Below are 21784 nucleotides of genomic sequence, written 5' to 3' on the forward strand. Positions count from 1 at the left end.
ATTTATTTTGAGGTTCTTCTTCTTAAATTCCATACGGAGTTTACAATTCAGCATGGTATATTGAGTGCCTCATTATACTACTCAAACTTTACTGTAATTTTTGGTTTGTTTATATAAAATTGTAGCGCAGGGCTACAAAATAATTACATGTGATTCGTTTTCCCTAATTTCAAAGTGACATACTAGACTCTAAAAAAGGAAATTTGTCAAATATTAACTGCTAGTGATTTATTACTCTCGCCTGGCCAGCCAGTGGGATTTTGCCATCACTTTTATACTGCACCTATGACCTTATAGTATAGAGTGGTTTTTGGTGATAAAGGTGTTTGTTTGTTTGTTTTTTTAATTTCGCGCAAAGCTACTCGAGGGCTATCTGTGCTAGCCGTCCCTAATTTAACAGTGTAAGACCAGTGGGAAGGCAGCTAACCATCCACTCACCGCCAACTCTTGGGCTACTCTTTTAACAACTAATAATGGGATTGACCATCACATTATAACGCCCCCACGACTGAGGGGGCAAACATGTTTGATGTAACGGGTTCCGAACCCGCGACCCTCGAATTGCGAGTCGAGTGCCTTAACCCACCTGGCCACGCTGGGCCTTGTGATAAAGAGAGAAGCAACCAAGTACTCTCGGATAACAAGCTAACCACTAAACCCAATTTATAATTGATTTTTGATCGTTACTGCTTTCGTAGAATGATAAGTATTGAATGGGTTTTTGTAATAATGATTTTCATCAGTACAATTTTGAGTTGTAAGCTAAAAAAAATAATAACACTTTGCCTTTGGTTAGCTAAGTGATAATATTTCTTCAAAAGTTTCAACGTTGAAATAAATTGACTATAGAAATCAAGAAACAAGAAACAGTGTAAATCTGTCGGTTAAGACTAAATTTAAAATTTAAAAGAACGCATTTTAACGAACTTAAAGAGCTATCAATATAAAGGGCCCTCTGGCTTGTTCGTCAATCAACCGTACCTTCATTATTTGTATGTCTCGTTTCACATGCAATCCTAAACTGTTGTCTGTTTGTTGTGTGTATTTTTAATACAAAGCTACACAATATCTGCGTCTGTCCCTCATGACGAATTGAACTACAGATGTTTAGTACTGTAAGTCCGCAAACTCATCGCTGACCCACCTTTTAGCATAATAAACAGTGTAAAAATCTGGGTTTGTTTTTGAACAACATATTTATTAATCAAGTCTCCAACTGGAAAACTTGGCATATTTTTGCCATTTAATTTTCATTCGTTAATTTATTTTACGACAAAAACAAAAAGAAGGAAGAGGCGTAAGATATGACACCTACCTATACAGATTATACAACAATTTCTTGGGATTTCTTGTTCCCCTACATAGAATAGTAGTTAACAACACAAGGGAACGGGTTTGTTCTAAATTTATTAATTTTCAGAAAAAAATTTAAATTAGATGAAAATTATTATGAAGTGTTTAAGTAAGCTACCAGAAGCATTAAAATTGGTTTAAAAAACCACCAGGTAGTTTGGGTATTGTAATTAAATTTTCATTCCTTTGCTCACATAACGTTAGAATATCATTGATAAGCGTCCTTAAAGGCCCGGCATGGCCAGGTGGGTTAAGGCGTGCGACTCGTAATTCGAGGGTCGTGAGATCGCATCCCCGTCGCGCCAAACATGTTCGCCCTTTTAGCCGTGGGGACGTTATAATGTGACGGTCAATCCCACTAATCATTGGTAAAAGAGTAGCTCAAGAGTTGGCGGTGGGTGGTGATGACTAGCTGCCTTCCCTCTAATCTTACACTGCTAAATTAGGGACGGCTAGCACAGATAGCTCTCAAGTAGCTTTGTGCGAGATTCAAAACAAACAAACAAGTGTCCCTAAAAGTTTAATCCACGTTATAATATAAAATACTTTTAACTTAAAAATAATATGCAAAGAAATATACCTTGCACTGTAATGTAAAACTGTCTTTTAGTAAAAGAAATTAGAAGCGAGTTAATCAAATAACTTAGACTGTCTTGCACGTTAAACTTTTCACGTTTAAACATAAATTGCATAGGTTGTTGTGGGATAAATATCAAAGTTATGGTAGTTTAATTGCTGTGACAGTTGGGTATATATATCAATACAATAGTTTTGCTTGTTGTATGTCCATATTACTACTTCGCATGGGGGCCTGGCATGGCCTAGCGCGTTAAGGCGTGCGCTTCGTAATCTGAGGGTCGCGGGTTCGCGCCCGAGTCGCACCAAACATGCTCGCCCTCCCAGCCGTGGGGGCGTTATAATGTCACGGTCAATCCCACTATTCGTTGGTAAAAAAGTAGCCCAAGAGTTGGCGGTGGGTGGTGATGACTAGCTGCCTTCCCTCTAGTCTTACACTGCTAAATTAGGGACGGCTAGCACAGATAGCCCTCGAGTAGCTTTGTCCGAAATTCCAAAACAAACAAACAAACAAATACTTCGCATGGTGTGGATGGATCTTCACCAATATTGGTACATAGGTTCATTTAGAGATAAAAATTCTTAGTTTTGCGTTTTGCGGGTCTCCCACTGGGACTGTGGTAAGTCTACGGATTTACAACACTAAAATAACGGTTCGATTCCCCACAGTGGACACAGCAGATAGTCTAATGAGGCTCTGTTGTAAGAAAAAGGCGTTTTGCAGATTTGTTGGGCTTTTTTGCTTTTTTTTACCACTACACCCTTGTTCGAATTAATTGAAACAAATGGTCATTTTACAATATTTTCAGCATGGCGGCCAGTGTAGGCTCGCTGGACCCGCTGATTTCCTTTAACAGTCTTTTTTTCACACAGACGGCGTCATTAGCTGTGTTTTGCAGTACGGTCGATCTATTTTGGGATATATAACGAAATTTTGAGAAATATTACGTCATTCGAAATTGCGTTAGAAGGGCAAGGAGATCAATCAAAAAACAACTTCTTACCAACTCAATGAAGAAAAAACGGTATTTCAGACGGTCTGAAATACAAGAACTGGACGCAAGAACAATGGAGGAAGGTGTTATTCAGTGACGAGACTAATTTTTTCGTACAGGGTCAAAGGAGTCTGCATGTTCGCAGATTTCGATGTGAGAAACTTCGAGAATCTCACATCAATCAGTTCGTAAAACATCCCTTGAAGAAGATGTTTTGGGGCTTTTTCAGCTACTATGGCGTCGGAAGCTTACATATCGTAGAAAGTATGATGCGAGAACCACAGTACATCGAAGTTTTGCAGAGAAGAGTCGTTCCAGAATTGAAAAAGAGATTACCAGATGGATCTGGCATTTTTCAGCAAGATCTGGCTCTGTGCCACACATCGAAACTTGTGATAAATTTTATGACTACAACGCGAATAAAAGTGCTGGACTGGCCTGGAAATTCTCCAGTCTTAAATCCTATTGAAAATCTTTTAGCGATTTGTAAAGAAAGACTTCGGGGAAAAGACTGCTCTACGAAAGATAAGCTAATTGAGACCATAATTGAGGTGTGATTGCAGTCAGCTCGTGACTCGATGCCAAAGCGGATTAATGATCTTCTCAAAAATAAAGGCGGTCATATCATGTATTAATTTGTGAGTAATTTTTGGTTTCTCAGAAATAAAACGCAAAAAATTTTAAAAATCGTAATTTTCTGTCTTGTTTTAATTAATTTGCACAAGGATGTACTTTGACCCCAATTGATGTTTCTTCACCAAATTTATATTGAAGTTTTTTTTTTATCCATGCGGAGGTTCCTGCGAACTTGTGCTTTCAAATGTTTTTGTTTTGCGATTTTTATGGGCGTTTTACACTCATTTTTCCATTATATATAAGGGAAGGAACTTTTCACGTCATAGAGAAACCTTTCATTAATTATGGATGTACATAACGTTTGTCCAGGGTAGGGGTACTCCAGCTAGTTATAATTACCCTGCCTTTATAAGCTTTGATAATGAAAAAACTACAAAAACTAATACAATTAATGAGTTAACCATAAACATGTTAAAACAATTAATGAGTTAACTATACATATGTTAATAAGAATAATGAGTAACCAAACACTTGTTAATACAATTAATGACTTAATCATAGACATCTTAATACAATTAATGTGTTGACCATACATATGATGATAAAATTAATGAATTAACCATACGCATGCTAATACAAATAATGAGTTAACCACACAGATGTCAATACAATTAATAAGTTAATTATTCATATGGTAATAACATTAGGGAGGTAATCATACACATGGTAATACAGTTAATGAGTTAACCATTGACATCTTAATACAATTAATGACTTAACCATACACAAGTTAATACAATTAATGACTTAACCATACACAAGTTAATACAATTAATGACATAATCATACACAAGTTAATACAATTAATGAGTTAACTATACACAAGTTAATACAGTTAATGAGATAATCATGCACTAGTTAATAGTTAATGAATTAATTAGTGTAAAGGAAACAAATCATTGGATGATCACACTTTTAACACCAAAATTGAAATACACCTAACATTAGCTACACAGCTGCTCATCAGTAACGGTGATTATTGCACACTGTTTAGTTCTGTAACTGATGTTAGTTGAGATTGTATGCAATATGAATTTATTATTATTATTATTATCTACAAGTCTAGATTAGTAACTATCAGGCAGTGTTTATTACAAAAGAAACTATATTAGCATATCACATAATTTTAATATCAGTTAATTGGCAAAATTCTTGTTGCACTTATAATGCTTTGGATAAATAATCGCCGACATGGAACTTTACTTGTGAATTGTATTTGACGAACTGTTGAAATACTTTCAGAGAAGTGCTATAAGTTAAAGTTGAAGGTTGAGAGGTCAAATTTTCGTCTGGTTAATGATTGTGTATTCCGTATAATAAAATGTTTTATCCTTACAAATAACTTTTATTTCAATACGCCTTCGTCAGATGTTTTATTCAGATGTTTTGAGCTTGCAGTAAACAGAGCTGTGCATTTGTCAACATTTGATCACACATCAGTTTTCTTTCCCAGTAGGCATTCTAATATTCTTAGAAGCAATCATGCCAAACCTTATAGATGGGCACTTATCAAGAGCATTTCCGAATATATAACGTCATGTGTTCACAATAGTTTTATAAAAGTAAATCAGACCTGTTTAGCTCTAATAATGCTTATCGAAGGATTATTTAGAATTTTTATCACTGTCAAATTTATTATATTACACTATCACAAAACACTTCGAATGAAAATCTATTTGTATTACAATGATCACTCATTAAAATTGCTTAAGACAAGTTAAAACTGGAGTTTAATAATTTAAAATTATCTAGCAAACCATATTAAGAAGTATACACAAAAATAATATATAAATATATATATATATATATTATACACATACATACACTAACAAAGGTATTGGGCAATGCTACGCTTAACAAGATATACTATAAATAGGGCGTGGGGTCCGGCATAGCCAGGTGGTTAAGGCACTCGACTCGTAATACAAGGGTCGCGAGTTCGAATCGCCGTCACACCAAACGTGCTCACCCTATCAGTCGTGGGGGCGTTAAAATTTGATGGTCAGTCCCACTACTCGTTAATAAAAGAGCAGCCCAAGAGTTGGCGGTGGGTGGTGATGACTAGCTGCCTTCCCTCTAGTCTTACATTGCTATATTAGGGACGGAATGCGCAGATAACCCTCGTGTAGCTTTGCACGAAAATAAAAAACACAAACCCAATGGAGCGTGGGTCCTCATTCGTAAAATTAAGGCAATGAAATCAAAATTAAGACCGTTCTATTATAAAGAATCTCTTATGAGGTCTGAAGAAATATATTATACACGATAACAATAATAACCATCTATATATCCACATTGATATTCAAATAATAAGTGAAATTTGTTATCAAAATCTCAACAGCTAATGTAAATTTACTTTTCTAATGTTTTTAGGAATGTAGTTAGTATCAATGTCTGTCTGTAATTATTAATTTTTCTTTTATGAAAAAATAACCGATGCAAGACCAGTAGCTTAAAGTGAAAATGTAATCGTTAAAAAAACGTAAACAATTTACATTATTTGCTCAAATTACATATCCCTATTTTGATTCTTCTAAATATTACACCATTTACACGTGGAGTCAAAATATGGATTTGTAACTTGAGGGAATAATGTAAACACTACGTCTCAAACTTTAAACTTGTTTGTTTAATTTTTGCGATTACATTTTCACTCTAAGTTACCCATCTTGTTTTTGTCATTTTCTGAAGGTCTCTATTCCTGCCTTTATTAATTGTATCATAATATAACAGCATCTACATATAAATAAGCATTTTTAATATTTCTTATAATTGTTGCATTTCCTCTGTCCTATTACATCTCTCTGCTGGCCGGTCTACAAGGTCGAAAACAAGCTAATTACAGAATTATGAATTGATTACAGTATCGTACCTTTCCATACCATTTCTGATGGAGTTGTCCCCTACAGGCACAGTGGTATGTCTATGGACTTACAATGTTAGAAAACGGGTTTCGATATCTATGGTGGGCAGAGCATAAATTTCCCTTTGTATAGCTTTGTGCATAATAACGAAACGTAGCAACAAACAATACTGATGGAGTTTGATTTGTGATATTTCTATGACCCTCTTCAGCGGTGACGACCTTAATATCTGGTGGACCGTTGTGCTACTTTATCTAAAACTAAATATATTCTACATAAAATACATAGCTACAAAATTTCTTCGTCGCATTAGGACTAGAATTGCCGTATATTCGTCATCTCCTGTTTGCATGATTTTTGTCACTCCAGATAGTCAGTTTCAAAGTTGGCTATTCTATTTGTAGTATCTATAAAATTCACAATCAAGCAGTTTTGGATATAATTCTACACTTACTATCAGTCAACACCGTGATTTCCGATTCGATGCTCTGAACTGAACTTAATGCTATCTTTTAAATTTCGTCTTAAAGATTTCTGGTGTGGAGAACGTTTGTATAGCGTTAAAGACGTTTGTGTAACATAGGCAAAATCAATAGTACAGTGATACAAAAACAATAAAAACTGAGATTCTATTGACAGCGTCGTGCCTGAAAGAACAGGAACCCTATACACAAATAAATGATAGATAAACTCAGTATAATTGCAACAGTAAGTTAATAATTGCTTTGGCACGTGTATGTGCCATGTTTGTCATATAAGCATTAAATTACATCTACGGCCTGCGCGCAGCTATGTATGTAGTAGATCATGAGGCTCCATATAAACTACAGACTACATTAAAAAGATTGCGTGTGAACAATTATATAGCTGCTGTCATTTGGTAGGTTGTCAAAAAACTTTAAAACTACCCTCCTCAACGCGCAGTGGTGCGTTTAGTAATTTTATCCAAGGTTTATTACAATACTCACAGCCATTTTTGCTGTAGGCTGGTCAAACAGTATTAAAAACAATAAAGAACAAATGGGTGGTCTTTAATTATGAACCACAACCGTGGCTCATGATTTTTTCCAAGATATTTAATTAAGTTATCAATAATCTTTCTGAATTTTATAATTCACTTTGAATTTTTGAGTAATGTATGGTTGAGTTACAGAAATGTGAGAAATTTATCAGTAATTATTTCCAAAATAGTTTTGCCTAAACAACTAACAAAAACTTATTGATTTGTAACTTCCTGGTCTATCTGCTGGCTTTCCCTTTTTATATATCATGAGAATATTGGATTTATTCAAGTGTTTAGTAAAGTATCAGATGCTCTATATCAGCGGTTCTCAAACATTTTGGTCTCAGGACTTTTACACTCCTAAATTTGATTGAGGGCCCCCAAAGAGCTTTTTTAATGTGAATTATATCTAACGATATTTACCGTATTAGAAATTAAAACTGAGAACTTTATAATTATTTATTTATTAATTAATTAATTTTAAAATAACAATAATAAACCCATTACGTGATAAACATAACATATTTTTATGAAAAATAATCATATTTTAAAAAAAAACATTTTTAATGAGAAGATTGGCATTGTTTTACGTTCTTGCAAATCTCTTTTATGTCTGGCTTAATAGAAGACAGCTGGATTCTCATATCTGCTTTTGCATGCAGTCTGTTGCGATCTGTTGTTGTGGTTGAAGCATATGAAGAAAATACAGTCTCACACAGATATGTAGTTGGAAAAGGGAGGAGTATTTTAACAGCTTTTTCAGATAATTGTGGATATTCTTCTTGATACTGTACCAAAACTCGACAAGTGCTAGTTTCTCAAAGGTTAGTTGCAATGTGGAATCTGAAACCATATCAATGAACTTTGCGTACTCTGTTACATTAAAATCCATTGGTCTATTCTGCACTTCAAGTGAATCTTTTCCCCATGTATGATTGTGTAGCATCATGCATTGGTCATTTGGAGAATATTGATTCACTGAGTTATGCAGATCTTCCAAATGTTGACAACTTTCACTATACAATATCAAAAACATCTTTAATATCACCACCGATTTCGTCAAAAAAAATCTTTATGTATTGGGAAGCGATAGAGGATACAAATTGTCCAAAATTTTAACTTTTGCTTAAAGGCTCGAATTTTATCATTGACAACAAATATTGTCAGTGGTTTTACTTGAAGTGATAGGCTCACTTTTCGAGAAAAGGACTGCCAAATACCCAAGTCGGAATAACCATAGCTTGCCTGTCAGTCGTTCTTTCAAGTATAAATGGTGTTTCATGAAAAAAAAACGGCTAGTTCAGTTCGCAACTCAAACAATCGCACAAGTGCTTTTCCTTGAGACAACCATCGTACATCGGTATGCAGCAATAATGCTTTATGCGAACTTCCCATTTCGTCAAACAGAATATTAAAAAGACGTGTACTCAAGGGTCGAGATTTAATAAAATTAATAATTTGTACTGCTTCATCAAGGACATTCTTAAGTGAAACTAACATTTCTTTTGCTGCGAGTGCGTGACGATGAAGAATACAATGACTACTAGTACAGTTTGGTGCCACTACCTTGGTCGTGCTAATGCGCCAGCAGTTTTACCCACCATTGTTTTTGCACCATCAGTGCAAATGGCAACACAACTGTTCCAGGATTAACCATGAGATTCAAAAACATTATCCAACATATTAAATATTTTAGCACCAGTTTCTTGTTGGCAAGAATTTACATAAAAAAAGATCTTCTTCTATGGTTAATTGGTGCTGATACTGGACGAATACAAGCGAAATAACAAGTCCAACCACGTCTATAGATTTGACCATTTGTAAGGCAAAAGTACAATTCTGCAAACGAGATATTAACTCAGTCTTCATGATTTCAGCTAAATCTTTAAATCGAAGAGTACAACTGTACAAGGCTTTATTAGTCTCTCAGCTATTGTGTACGCTTCTCCAGCCAGTGCAATACGATAGCTTACCCTGTAAGATGCTTCAGTGGCTTTTTTCATTTATAGTTTGAAAACCTGTGACAAATAGTTTTTGGATTTTAAAGAGCTGATTACGTTCACATTTAAAATATTCAGTTCCTTTTTCTTTAAAATCTGAATGATTGGTCTCAAAATGACACCGCAACTTAACTAGCACCATAATACTATTTGAAAATGTTATGCTGCATAAGACACAATAAAGCAAATTATTAGCACCTAAAAAGCCGAGGGAAAGATAGCTTTTGTCATATTTTAGTTTCTTATTTACAACTTTGCCCAGTTTCTTTGAAGCAGCTTTCTCCCTTCTCTGAGTCAGAGAACTATCTGGTATATCAGTTTCATTTTTTTCAGCATCTTTGGACGTAGACAGTGCAGCTGTGGGTTGAGAAAGCGAGGCTTCTAATCTCCCTTTTTTAAGCCAACTATCCATTCTTAAATATAAGAAAAATATTTTATAAATAAATTTTATTTTATTTTAGAGTAAAATATAATTAAATTATAAAATAATAAAGGTTTTAGATAAAATTTAAAATTTAGAAAAGTTTTCAAAAGTGTTTTTGAATATTATTGCAGAATAAAACAACAAAATATATTTACTTCTTAAACGATCGAACAAGTGTTTGCTGTTTGATTCCTCTCTGTACTCGTATCTCTTCTTCCAAATTTTTCTATTAGAATGTTAGATTTCAATTTATTCAAGCTTAAGTATAATTTTTATGTGTATTTATTCCTAGAATAGAGAAAAGTCTAAATTTATGGACCATTCAGATTAAAATTCACTTAAAGTTCAAATAAATTCAATGAATGTTTGATCCAAAATAGTATCGCTTATATATTATGAAAATAGTTTTGACCTCGCGAATCCCCTGAAGTGGTCTCGGGGTCCCCCATGGGTCCTCGGACCACACTTTGAGAAATGTTGCTCTATATTATATCTTATCCAATAGCTTTGCTATCTATGAGTTCAGTTGTTATTCTGATGTTGTAATTAATATATAATTGTGCTTTGTTCCTCCAAAGTATGTAATGCGTCACCAGCACTGTCAACAAGAAAACAGTATGAGGAAAGAGTAGAATTATTATTCACAAACGTGTTTACCTTCTTAGAGAAGAATATGCGTACATTTGATTCGGTAATTCGAACCTTTTGTCTGATGCATATCACGTTGAACTTCATCTCTATGGATTCGCATGAGTTTCTTTACTCAATTTTATCGAAATTGGTTTAGCCAGTTTCGATAAGTAATAGTAGCCCAAGAATTGATGTTAGGTGCTACTGACTCTTCTTTCTCTCTCTAGTCCATCAGTTCGTAGTCAGAAACGGGCTATTTGCAGACTTCGTGTAACTTTGTGCAAAAATTTGAAATAGGTAAACAAACTCGGGAAAATTAAATGAGGAAGCGATATATATTTTACGTATTATACGAACGCATACGTTTATTGTTTACAACGCACTCATTTTACAATTGTGGCATATTATATACGCGCACGCAGTATGCTTTATCAATAATATCCAATGTTTTTGTTTGTTTAATCGTAAATCTACGCAACGGTCTACCGGTACTGTGCTAATTGCAGGTATCGAACGGGTGTCGATGACAAATTTCAGTTTATAAGAAGGATGCTCTACACCAAACTGTTAGGAAAATGCTACACTATGATTTACATTTCAAAATGTGACGTACCTTAAGGGTGTTATTTCGAAGCAAAGCACAAAGCTACACAATGTGTTATCTGTGATCAGCCCACCATGGGTATCAAAACGAGGATTATAATCTTACAAGATTATAATGTCCGCAGACATTCCGCTGTGCCACTGGGGAGCTAATTTAAATAATAAAAATGTAGATTTGCCGTATGTTATTTTTGAGTAGTTTTTTAATGTGACTGAAATGCTCAAGAATTACTTTTCGCTGTGTATAAGTAACTCAGAGCTTTGGCTTTGAGTGAAACGAAGAATGCAGTATAATTAATCTTTTTAATGTCTACTAAATAATTTAAACAGAGAATAACTTAAACTTCTCCTATTACTGGGGACGGGTACTGTTACTTATACTTTCCTAATACGTTACAACATTGATTATTTTAATTTTTCTACTATATTTCACCCAAAGTATTTCTTATTTTTAACTTGAACAGCGTCTTATGAGCAGAACGGCTATATCACAGACCTAAAGTTTAGAATAGAGTGACCAAAGGAAGAAAAAGCTATCAGCATGGCTAAGATTAACCAAAAAGCAGTGTTTACTGTCAAGGTTTTAACGCCCTGACATCTGAAAGTACGAAGAGTTTTCAGCAGCACATCATGGCTCGAGCCTTGAACTTGTTTACCTTCAGCCAGACTCGTTATAACTAATTGCGACCAATAATATAAGAATATAGAAAAGTATTAAGTCTGATAACTTATGAATTCAACATATAACAAAGTGCAAAAAGCGAGTCTGTCATGCTGGTATTATGCTATAGGGTTCCCTTACGTGTATTATATGTTCTTGATTATGTTGCTCTAGGAATACAATAAGCATTATAATTTGGCACCGAATAAAAAACATACGTCTTTATATTCGTAAGTAAACTTTAAACGAAATCATAAAAACAAAATATCTTTTTGAACCCAAGCCATTGATACATATATGTATATTTAGAAGTATAAAATCGGAGTTTTATATGCAAAAAATGTCGTTTTGGTACTAGACTACAAAATATTCACAGGGGAACATACATGAAGAGTAATTGCTCACTCCTCGTGGTCTGAAAAATTGTGTATTTTGGTAAAAGTTTAACGATGCGTACGAACTTTGCTGTGGCATACACACTTCCATCTTCCTTATGAGAGTCTCATAAGAAGAAGGCCTTCACACTTTCAAGCCTGCTCCGCTCCGGAAGGTAAAAGTGCATGTGTCGCTACGTTTGGAGAGTTAATTTCAAAATTTTTATTAAATAGCATTTTTACTACTTACATCAATGAGATTGGCATCAAAATGTAATTTATAATTTAAGCATTAAAAAGATATATGTTTTAACTTACAACTTTAAAAGGAAATGTAAAGAAAAAATGTTAAGTGTCGGTTTTTGTGTCATATACCGTGTTCAGTTGTTTTATTGCTCAATTTTTATTTTATTACGTCCATCATACAACATGTACAAGCATCTAAGGAATTAGAAATTTGAATTTGAGATGTAGACAAGTTAAATATAAATTAATGCCTTTCCATCTTTATAATTTGCTGAGATATCAACATATATAGCAAATATACTAGAGTGGCTTTAACCTCCAAACCAATCATTTGAAAGTTCTTAACTAGTACTACCTACTACTACGTAACTCAACTTTATAACCAATATACAGAAAATTTTACTCTCTACCTAATTCTGACAGTTCTGTGACCAGATAACACCATACATACACGTGTGGTGCGAACTTCGACAGACATCAAATAGATGAGCAGTAGCACTGAAACACCTGTAATGTAAATGGATCGGCGAGGCTCAGAACCTACAATGTTTATTGGACAAGCACAACTTTGAACCATATAATAAATGTTTTCACACATTCTAATTGCAAGTTTATTACCTTTAGAAATATTCTTTTGTAAGTTTTATCGAAAACATAAGCCGCTTAGTCCAATATTATGTTCTTGCACCAAGGGCATGTATGAATGATACTTTTGTTTTGCACGTGCGTTCTTGCTCTCAAAGGTGTCGCATTACGAGTACCATGTGCAACGACGGGCTAAAACGTACTCAGAGACGGTCAGTGATATCAGCTTTATTTGCAGTAGGTTTAACTTCAGATGTTGAAATAAAATAAACACAGAAAATTTATGGGATATGTTTAACAGTTGAATCTTTCAGGGTGCATACTCTGAAACCCCGTGACTAAGAGGTTCTAGAAATTCTTGAGAGAAAGAAAAGTACTTTTAATCTCAAGATGAAAATTACTTTGCTCTCGTACTAGTTAAAAATAACGACAATTTGAAGAACAAATACTAACAAAAATATTTCATTAAAAAAACTGACTTTTTGTGTGCAAAAATATTGTAATGTTTACTAAGGGTATACCAAACTTTGTAAAGATACACGTGATATATCAGAAGTTATTATTATGTAAAGTGTAACAAGCACAAATGGTTACAAGTTTGGGTCTAGGCAGTGTCGGTAAAGTTAAGGCCACGCTTTCAGTTACTGTTATTTATGTAGTTTTCTAGACAAATTTGAGAGTTACCATTCTAAATTAATTCTGGTCACTAGAGAAAAAGACCTAGTGGTCCTAACTGTTATTTAAAAGTTGATAATTAGTTGACTTAGTACACTCTGCTTTTCACACCTCTTTTTCGTGACCTTTACATACGTAGAATGTAGTTAATAGATTTTTTCCATTGATTCAATTTTGTTTATAAGTCCTGGAATGTTTTAAGAATTTTTTCTAAGATTGATCACATAACACATAGATCATAATCGGATCTGAGATTTTACCTACTGAGATACAAAGGTGTAGTCATTTTGGAACTATTGACCAAAAACCATAAGCTCTGGTCTAAGGTGGTTTGACTCTACCAATGGTTCTGTTTTTTCTCTCTCTTTTTCAGTGGTATGAATTTCTGCATGACAGAATAAATCTGCAAGATGGCGTTGCTATAACACTTTACACTCATACAATAAATAACTTAGGACACATTTCAAAAATGACCACCATGTTCAAACATTGAAAATTTATAAACCTTACTGATGTTGTAACTTTACAATAGCAAATGGATAAGCATTTGCAATTTCCCACAAAATGTTAAAAACAAATGTTATTTCAGGTTGTTAAACAGTAGTATATTTGATAAAATGCGATGCATGTTTATTTCCATCTAACTAAACTCTTGTGGTTAAAAAAACGGGGTAAAGAAAATGATATTATTTGTTGACACAAAAACTGTAAATAGTAACGTTGGACAAGTTATAAAACACTGAACTTTATTTACAATAAACGAACACCAAAGAAAGATGTTAATCATTATGGACAACTATTGCCAGAGCGAATGGGGCCGTCATTAATTCATTGTATTAATATTTGTTCCTTCCAAAGATGCAGATGCACATACTTGCGTTGAAATGCACATATTTGAGATAATGTTGCAATAATGGCTGAGCATTACTGAATACAGATAAGTTATGACACGCCGACAGCAATTAACTGTATTATTTGTACTAAATACATATTGCTTTAATATAGAAGGAAAATGGATCTAGTTTTACTGTGTAAATTAAGAATCTGTATCGTATTATGTAAATCTTAAGGTGAACAAATAACCCTTTACATAAATCTATAATAGAAATGCTATATTGGTAAGAATCTTTTGCAGTACACAGAAAGATAATATTTTATTTAAATAGACGTTTAAATATAAAATCTTACAAATCTCCATGCTTTTCAAAGTACTGTAATATAATGAATATCATTGTATTATGAACTGGAGAAAAATGTTCGCACACATATTACAGTGATAACGAGACAAGTAAAAGTACTTAAGTATTTTTAAATCATAGATATTTATTTTAGAGAGATAAACAATATTAACTTACTTAAGACGTGGTTTGTTTGTTTGTTTTTAATTTTGCGCAAAGCTACTCGAGGGCTATCTGCACTACTTGTCCCTAATTTACAAGTGTAAGACTAGGGGGAAGGCAGCTAGTCATCACTACCCACCGCCAACTCTTGGGCTATTCTTTTACTAACAAATAGTGGGATAGACCGTCACATTAAAACGCCCCCACGACTGAAAGGGTGAGCATGTTTGGTGTGACGGGAATTCGAACTCGCGACCCTCAGATTACCAGTCGAGTACTTTAACCACCTGGCCATGCCAGGCCAGGTTCACAGTGAGGGTGATTTTATGTCTACCCCATATAGGTCATACTTAAGAAAAGAAGAACTAATTACAATATTCTTCGTAATCATTTAATGTCTTCAGATTAAAACAGAAGAGAAGCCAGTGTATATGAGCCTGGTATGATCATATGGTTAGAACGATGAACTTGTAACCTGTTCACCCTTTCAGCCGTAGGGTGTTATAATGTTACAGTCAGTCCCACTACATTCGTTAGTAAAAATGTAGTTTAAGAGCTGGCGATGGATGGTGATGACAAGCTGCTTTCCCTCTAGTCTTACACTGCTAAATTAGCAACGTCTAGCGCAGATAGCTCTCTTACAGTTTTGCGAGAAATTTTACAAAAACAAAAAGAGTATTCTTGAAAAAAATACAGAAAAACGACAGAGCTTTTCAGCAATCACTTAAGTTTATGCCCCATATTTCGTAAAGACAGTTTGGCACTCGGGTAACGATAAATCGTTAATATGTAAAAGGTCTTGAGTCACCGATTTATTTGATTTTAACAATACTTATTCTCGCAGTTGACAGAGGATTTTTGTCAAACATTATTTCTTTTGCGAAAACATTCGTAAAGATGGACTTTCATTTGTTTAAGAGCATATTAGAAATGAGAGAGATTGTAGTGGTATTTACCAGTATCAACAGGTAACATAATAGGAATAAAATAGCAAAAAATGGTATAATAAAGCTCTATAGACATATTTAGAGAGATGGTGTAAGGCGCACCTAAAATAAAAATGACATTTTTATAGACACACATGGATATATAAAGTCAAGATGACATTTGTAATGGTAAAACGTTATAAAGGAAAGCAATAATTCATCATTTAGCGAGGATGGTGAATTGTAGGACGCTGCTAATTGGCAGTTAGGTATTCGTTAATCTTAAATGGGTGAAAGTAAAATTATGTAATAGTTTTAGAGCATCGAATTAATGCGAATTTTAAAGTTTGGACACTATATTTGACTAAGAATTGTGTACTTAAAGTTAGATGGTGATGAGTGAATGGTATATGCTGTTTAAGATGTGTTAATGTTCCATCGTGTATAATACACATAAATATTACATAATATATAAGATGCATGAACGTTACAGGTTATATAAAATGCATTGATGTTGCATGCTGTATAATATGTGTGGATGTTTCATGCTGCATAAGATGCGTGAATGCTGCATGCTGTATAAGATGTATGAATGTTACAGGCTAATTTTATTAGATGAAGGTTTGTATAAATGCTTGAATGTTGCATGTTGTTTAAGATTCTATAGAAAACTAAAGAAGCAAAGAAAAAATCCAGAAAAAATAAAACTATCACTTGGAAACACAACCATTAACATGAGCAAAAACATCACATTCCTTGGCGTCACTTTCGACACAAAACTAACATGGAAAAAACACATAAACAATATACACTCATCAATCAGAAAAAGGATTTCATATCTAAAGACTATAACTGGTAAACAATCTAAATGCGCACCGAACACCATTATACAAATATACAAGGCTTACATCCGTCCACTAATAGAGTACGGATGTTAAGTAACATACAATATGTCAAACAACACACTCCAGAAAATCCAAGTGCAACAAAACAGAATATTAAAATCTGCATTCAGCCTACCATCATTTACGCCAACAAATTATCTACACCAAATTAGTAATTTACCAACTATAAGAGATAGAATAACAGAACTTTCTCACAAATATTATCTAAAAGCAGAAAATAGAAACAAACTAACGGCATCACTACACAAATTATCAAGTGCACCAACAAAATATATATCACCTTACAACATATTTCAAGAATCACAATCCACTCAACAAAGAATCTAAATAAATAAAATCCATGTTATTAACATGAATTCCTTTTTTTTCAGGTACAGGGCACACGACAGGCAAAACTTTCGGCGCCTGTCCTGTGAAAGTGGGTTTTCTCGGGGCACTCCCGTTTCCCCCCACATCAAAATCTTTAGGCATTGGATTTCTAGATCCCAGCCCAGGGAACTCTTTTGCCAGACCCTGAATCGTGCCGTTTGATTTGATCTGGATTTGAATGAATTATATTCATGTCCACATCTGCTCAACTTCTTCCTTTCGGGACAGGTCCCGGCCTTTCTTTCCGCTGCTGCCTTTGCCTCCACCCAAGACAACATTTAGAGAGACATCCTCCACCCAAAAAGTCAAGAATAATAACAATAATTAATTTATTAAATAAAATAAAAAAACTACCACTTAATCTTAATAACAATCCACGAAAGGGGACGAAGAGGAACCACAACGTTCCTGAACACCCCGGTTGAGGAGAGAACTCTTCTGATTTCTCTCTCTCTAAACTGAACCCCTGCCACGTTAGTTTAGTTTTAGTTTTAGTTTTAGTTTTAGTTTTAGTTGTTTAAGATGTGTGAATGTTGCATGCTGTATAAGAATGTTGCATACTGTATAAGATGTGTGAATGTTGCATACTGTATAAATGCCTGAATGTTACATACTGTATAAGATGTATGAATGTTACAGGTTATATTTTATTGGATCAGGATCTGTATAAATGCTTGAATTTTGCATGCTGTATAAGATACACGAATGTTACATAACATATAAGATGCGTGAATGTTGCATACTGTATAAGATTCGTGAATGCTTCTTGCTGTTACGACACAAGATATAATTTAGAGTAAAGAAACTCTCCTATCCTGCTTCGTGAAATAAAGAGCAAAGAAGCATCTGTTTATGAGAGAAGAGATGAGGTTTTTATCATTAACTGAATGAATTTCGTATTAGACTAAAAATTTTCAAGTTTTGTTACTACTTTTATGGTCAAAGGTATTGAGCGTTCATTCTTTTTCGTCAAATATTCACATGCCTGAAGATTGTTTTAACAAAATCTGTCCAAACATCCACGTGCGTGGCTTAGAACGTATTAGGTGTCACTGATGTTGTAATGAAGATGAAAACTGTTTTAAGATAATCTATCACAATAATGTGAGTAAAAATATAGTTGGAAATAAATCGAAAAAATAAAAACTAAGCAATTAATACCAAGCGGTTCAAAGAGAAAAATATTCGAATTCTCACATAAAATTCTTTAAGCTTGAAGTAAAACAAAATATACAAATAATTGCGTTCAGTCAAATATGCTAGCCAAGTTTCCTACAAGTAGGCCCTTCCAGTAAATATTATATCATCTAGTGAAAAGCTCTTGCGAAGATTCATTATTTCATAATTATATGAGTATAAATCACTGTTAGTTTCATTTAATATCTGACACAAATATTTCAAATTCAATACGCACCGTTTGATAAAGTAACACAGCACCCAAGAGTAAAGTCTCCAATAAGATCCATATAGAACTGGATATGATCTGTACATAAGAAACAATACCAGTAATCAATGATGAATCAAATCTGAATACCATAACTAAGGTGTTAACTAGAATTAGAGTAGGCTTAATCTGTATTTTATTTATACACGTCGAAATTATATTACTCTTATAAAGTCATCCAACTCTAATTCCTAAATTAATTTCATTTTATTATTTTTAAAACTGTGTAATAATATTTTGTTTATAATAAATTAAGAAGATAGAATAACATCATAAAATAAATTTCAGATGTAAATCGCCACAACCTTTTTAACCATTAGTGAGCTAGCCCTTCTGACGTAAGAATCAAAATAATCAGCAGGACGTCTGGCTATTACACTACATACCGGTTCTCTTTTTTAGTGTTGTTTATTGGATAAACTGAAGATCTTAATAGTTTTTGAAAACCTCGAAAACCTATATCGGTTGTTTATAAAAGTCTTTTATATTATTATAAGACAGATTTGAGACTATGATAAGCAACAATATGGGACGACCATTTTTCCGGCACATCCCTACATACTAAACACTACCGTGCTTACTGATAGAGCGGATTCACAAAAATGACTAAGTCATTTTTCTAACAGTTGTTTTTCATATAAAGCAGGGAAGGTAACTTTTGTTTTATTTTCTTTAAATATGTTGTACTGTGAATGTCGTTCTAAAACTGTAAAAGAATCATTCTTCATGAGGATACTGAACTTTTAATGTATTTAAATATGGGATATACACAGCTGGATGAGCCACGATTCGTTATTTGAGGGTTTGACACTGGAGCTGCAAAACTCCATGAGCTATCTTCGTCAATCACTGTTTTTTTTTTCCAGTGATGATACTACTCAACCTTAAAGAAGCATTACGAGATAAAAATGTCTAAAACAACGCCACTACTGAATGCCAGAGAAAAAAGCCTGAAAGTGAAATATAGTGAAATACGAGTGTCATACTTTGGCAAAAGTAAGCAATGATTCAGTGGCCAATGAAAGCTTGTCATGAGTAGTTTATACCTACAGACTAAACAGACTTATAGACTTGCGTAGACTAAAGAGACAGAGATGATAGACTTGATCTGGACAAGTTTTTTGTGTTTTTGCCCATCATCTACTAGATGTGGTGAAGCCTTATCTTGATAAGGGACTAAGAACCTGTAAACAGACAGGTTTATGTGCCAGTGCGGTAGATTTGGCTGTTGTGTTGACAAGTTAATGTCCCCTAATCAAGAATTAGGAAAAGCTAGATGGATAGATTTGATGACGAGAAACGGGTTATGTGTTTTTTAATATCCAAGGAAAGCCAGTGAGAACGTATATTAAGCAGTTCCGTGGCCTTTAGAGAACCAAGTACAGATATGATCCAAGACAAGCGAAAATGAAAACAAATCATCAGTGAACACACACTCTACAGATAACATACTGCGAAAAACAGCAGAATTGTAGCAAGCCATTCCAGACTCTATATTCACCCAACTGTTAGCCACCCATAAAACTAGTATGGAGTGTGTTTTTCTTATAGCAAAGCCACATTAGGCTATCTGCTTAGCCCATCGAAGGGAATCGAACCCCTGATTTTAGCGTTGTAAATCCGGAGACATACCGCTGTACTAACGGGGGGCAACTAGTATGGAACATCCGAGAAATGGAAGTCAGTATGTCTAATAATGATTACTTGCCTACTTCGGATGACTCAATGAAAACTTCGTAGGAGAGAATAGCGACAGGTCAATTAGCTAACCATCTGATTTAGCAATGTTACATAAAGGTCAAAGCCCTCTGCAATATAAAGACATATTGCTAAGTGGGGTGGTGTAGCAACGAACTGAGCATCCCAGTATATTGCAAAGTGAGTCCAAAACATTGGATTTGAAGTGCATATTCATGGGACTATGTGAAGAAACTCTAAACTGAAGAACTGTGCAAAATCCCTGAATGCAAATATTTAGCGAAAACATAGACCAGATACGCATAATGCAGATTACTTTAGATAAGAGCACAATAGGTTCTGACTATACAATATCTATCCACTCCTTATGATGTGATAGTGAACATTAGAATATTTCTCAGTGCCCTCATAAACGTGAGTTTAAGCTGCTTTATATGTGGAATAAAAGTCAGCTTATTACTAAAGAGAAGTTTCAAAGAACTTGTTTTTTCTAACACAGGTGGAACTTAGAAGAAAGAATTTCGTTTAAGTCACCGAGGTATAAACTGTATCATGTAAAAAAAAGATAAAAACAAACATAATACTAGCTCTCAATTTAGGGAGATAAGGTAAATTTTATCAACCATTTTCTTTCATCAGGACATAACGACCCATGTATTGAATAATCTTAACCATTTTATATCATCATCCAACAATTTTTTGTAGCCCTGCAAAGAATCATAATTATCCTTAAGCCTAAGTACACTTCGTTTCTTGTAAATTGTTACCATTGCTTGAGGAGTAAGTTCGTTTTGTGATTATCTAAGAATATGTGTGGAATTTTAAAGATTACACCAAAAAAAGCAATAGAAGGCAATTTTATGTCTTTTGTTTCACAGAAGTAATCGATACTTGAATTTTTGTTTATCACAAGGTTATGCATAAAAATATCAAAAAATTTCAATTTTGGTTTTAAACGGCACTAATGTACAAGTACATCACACGTTTCAGCTCTTCGTATCACAAAATATAGCGTCATGAGAATCACTAATTTCAGTTTCTGATTACCAGAACATACAATATAAAAGTATCAGTTCAGTTTTAATCACTAGAAAATACTGCATATCAGAATAATATATACAAGAGGGAATTAATAGGACCCATTTATTTTGATTGATTGTTTAGAATTAAGCACAAAGCACCACAATGAGCTATCTGTGCTTTGCTCACCACGAGCATTAAAACTCGGTTTCCAGCAGTGTGAGTCTGTAGATACACTGCTGTGCCACTATGGAGCATTTATTTTGATATTCTAAAGCTACTGCATGAATACAAGAGTAAAAAAGGTTTGGAAATTTATGAAAAAATCATACGTAGATAACTGTTAGTACACAGACACGTATTTATTGTACGTAAATGGACAATATTTAAAGATTTTACAGTGGTTTTAAAACATCCACTGCATTTGGTGTCTGAGAAGTACAATATTTCAGTCTGA

The 21784-nt window shown here is 34.0% G+C and overlaps 1 protein-coding gene across 1 annotated transcript in view; it reads right to left on the bottom strand.

Annotated features, from left to right (window-relative positions):
- Window positions 1-21784, bottom strand: part of LOC143222033 (metabotropic glycine receptor-like) — a 206039-nt gene that overhangs the window by 38440 nt on the left and 145815 nt on the right. The window contains exon 5 of the mRNA XM_076447861.1: window positions 18580-18648. Within this exon, the coding sequence (XP_076303976.1) occupies window positions 18580-18648 (69 nt within the window). The remainder of the gene's footprint in view (window positions 1-18579; window positions 18649-21784) is intronic.

Source organism: Tachypleus tridentatus, chromosome 8 (assembly GCF_004210375.1).
Source record: "Tachypleus tridentatus isolate NWPU-2018 chromosome 8, ASM421037v1, whole genome shotgun sequence".
Taxonomy (NCBI): domain Eukaryota; kingdom Metazoa; phylum Arthropoda; class Merostomata; order Xiphosura; family Limulidae; genus Tachypleus; species Tachypleus tridentatus.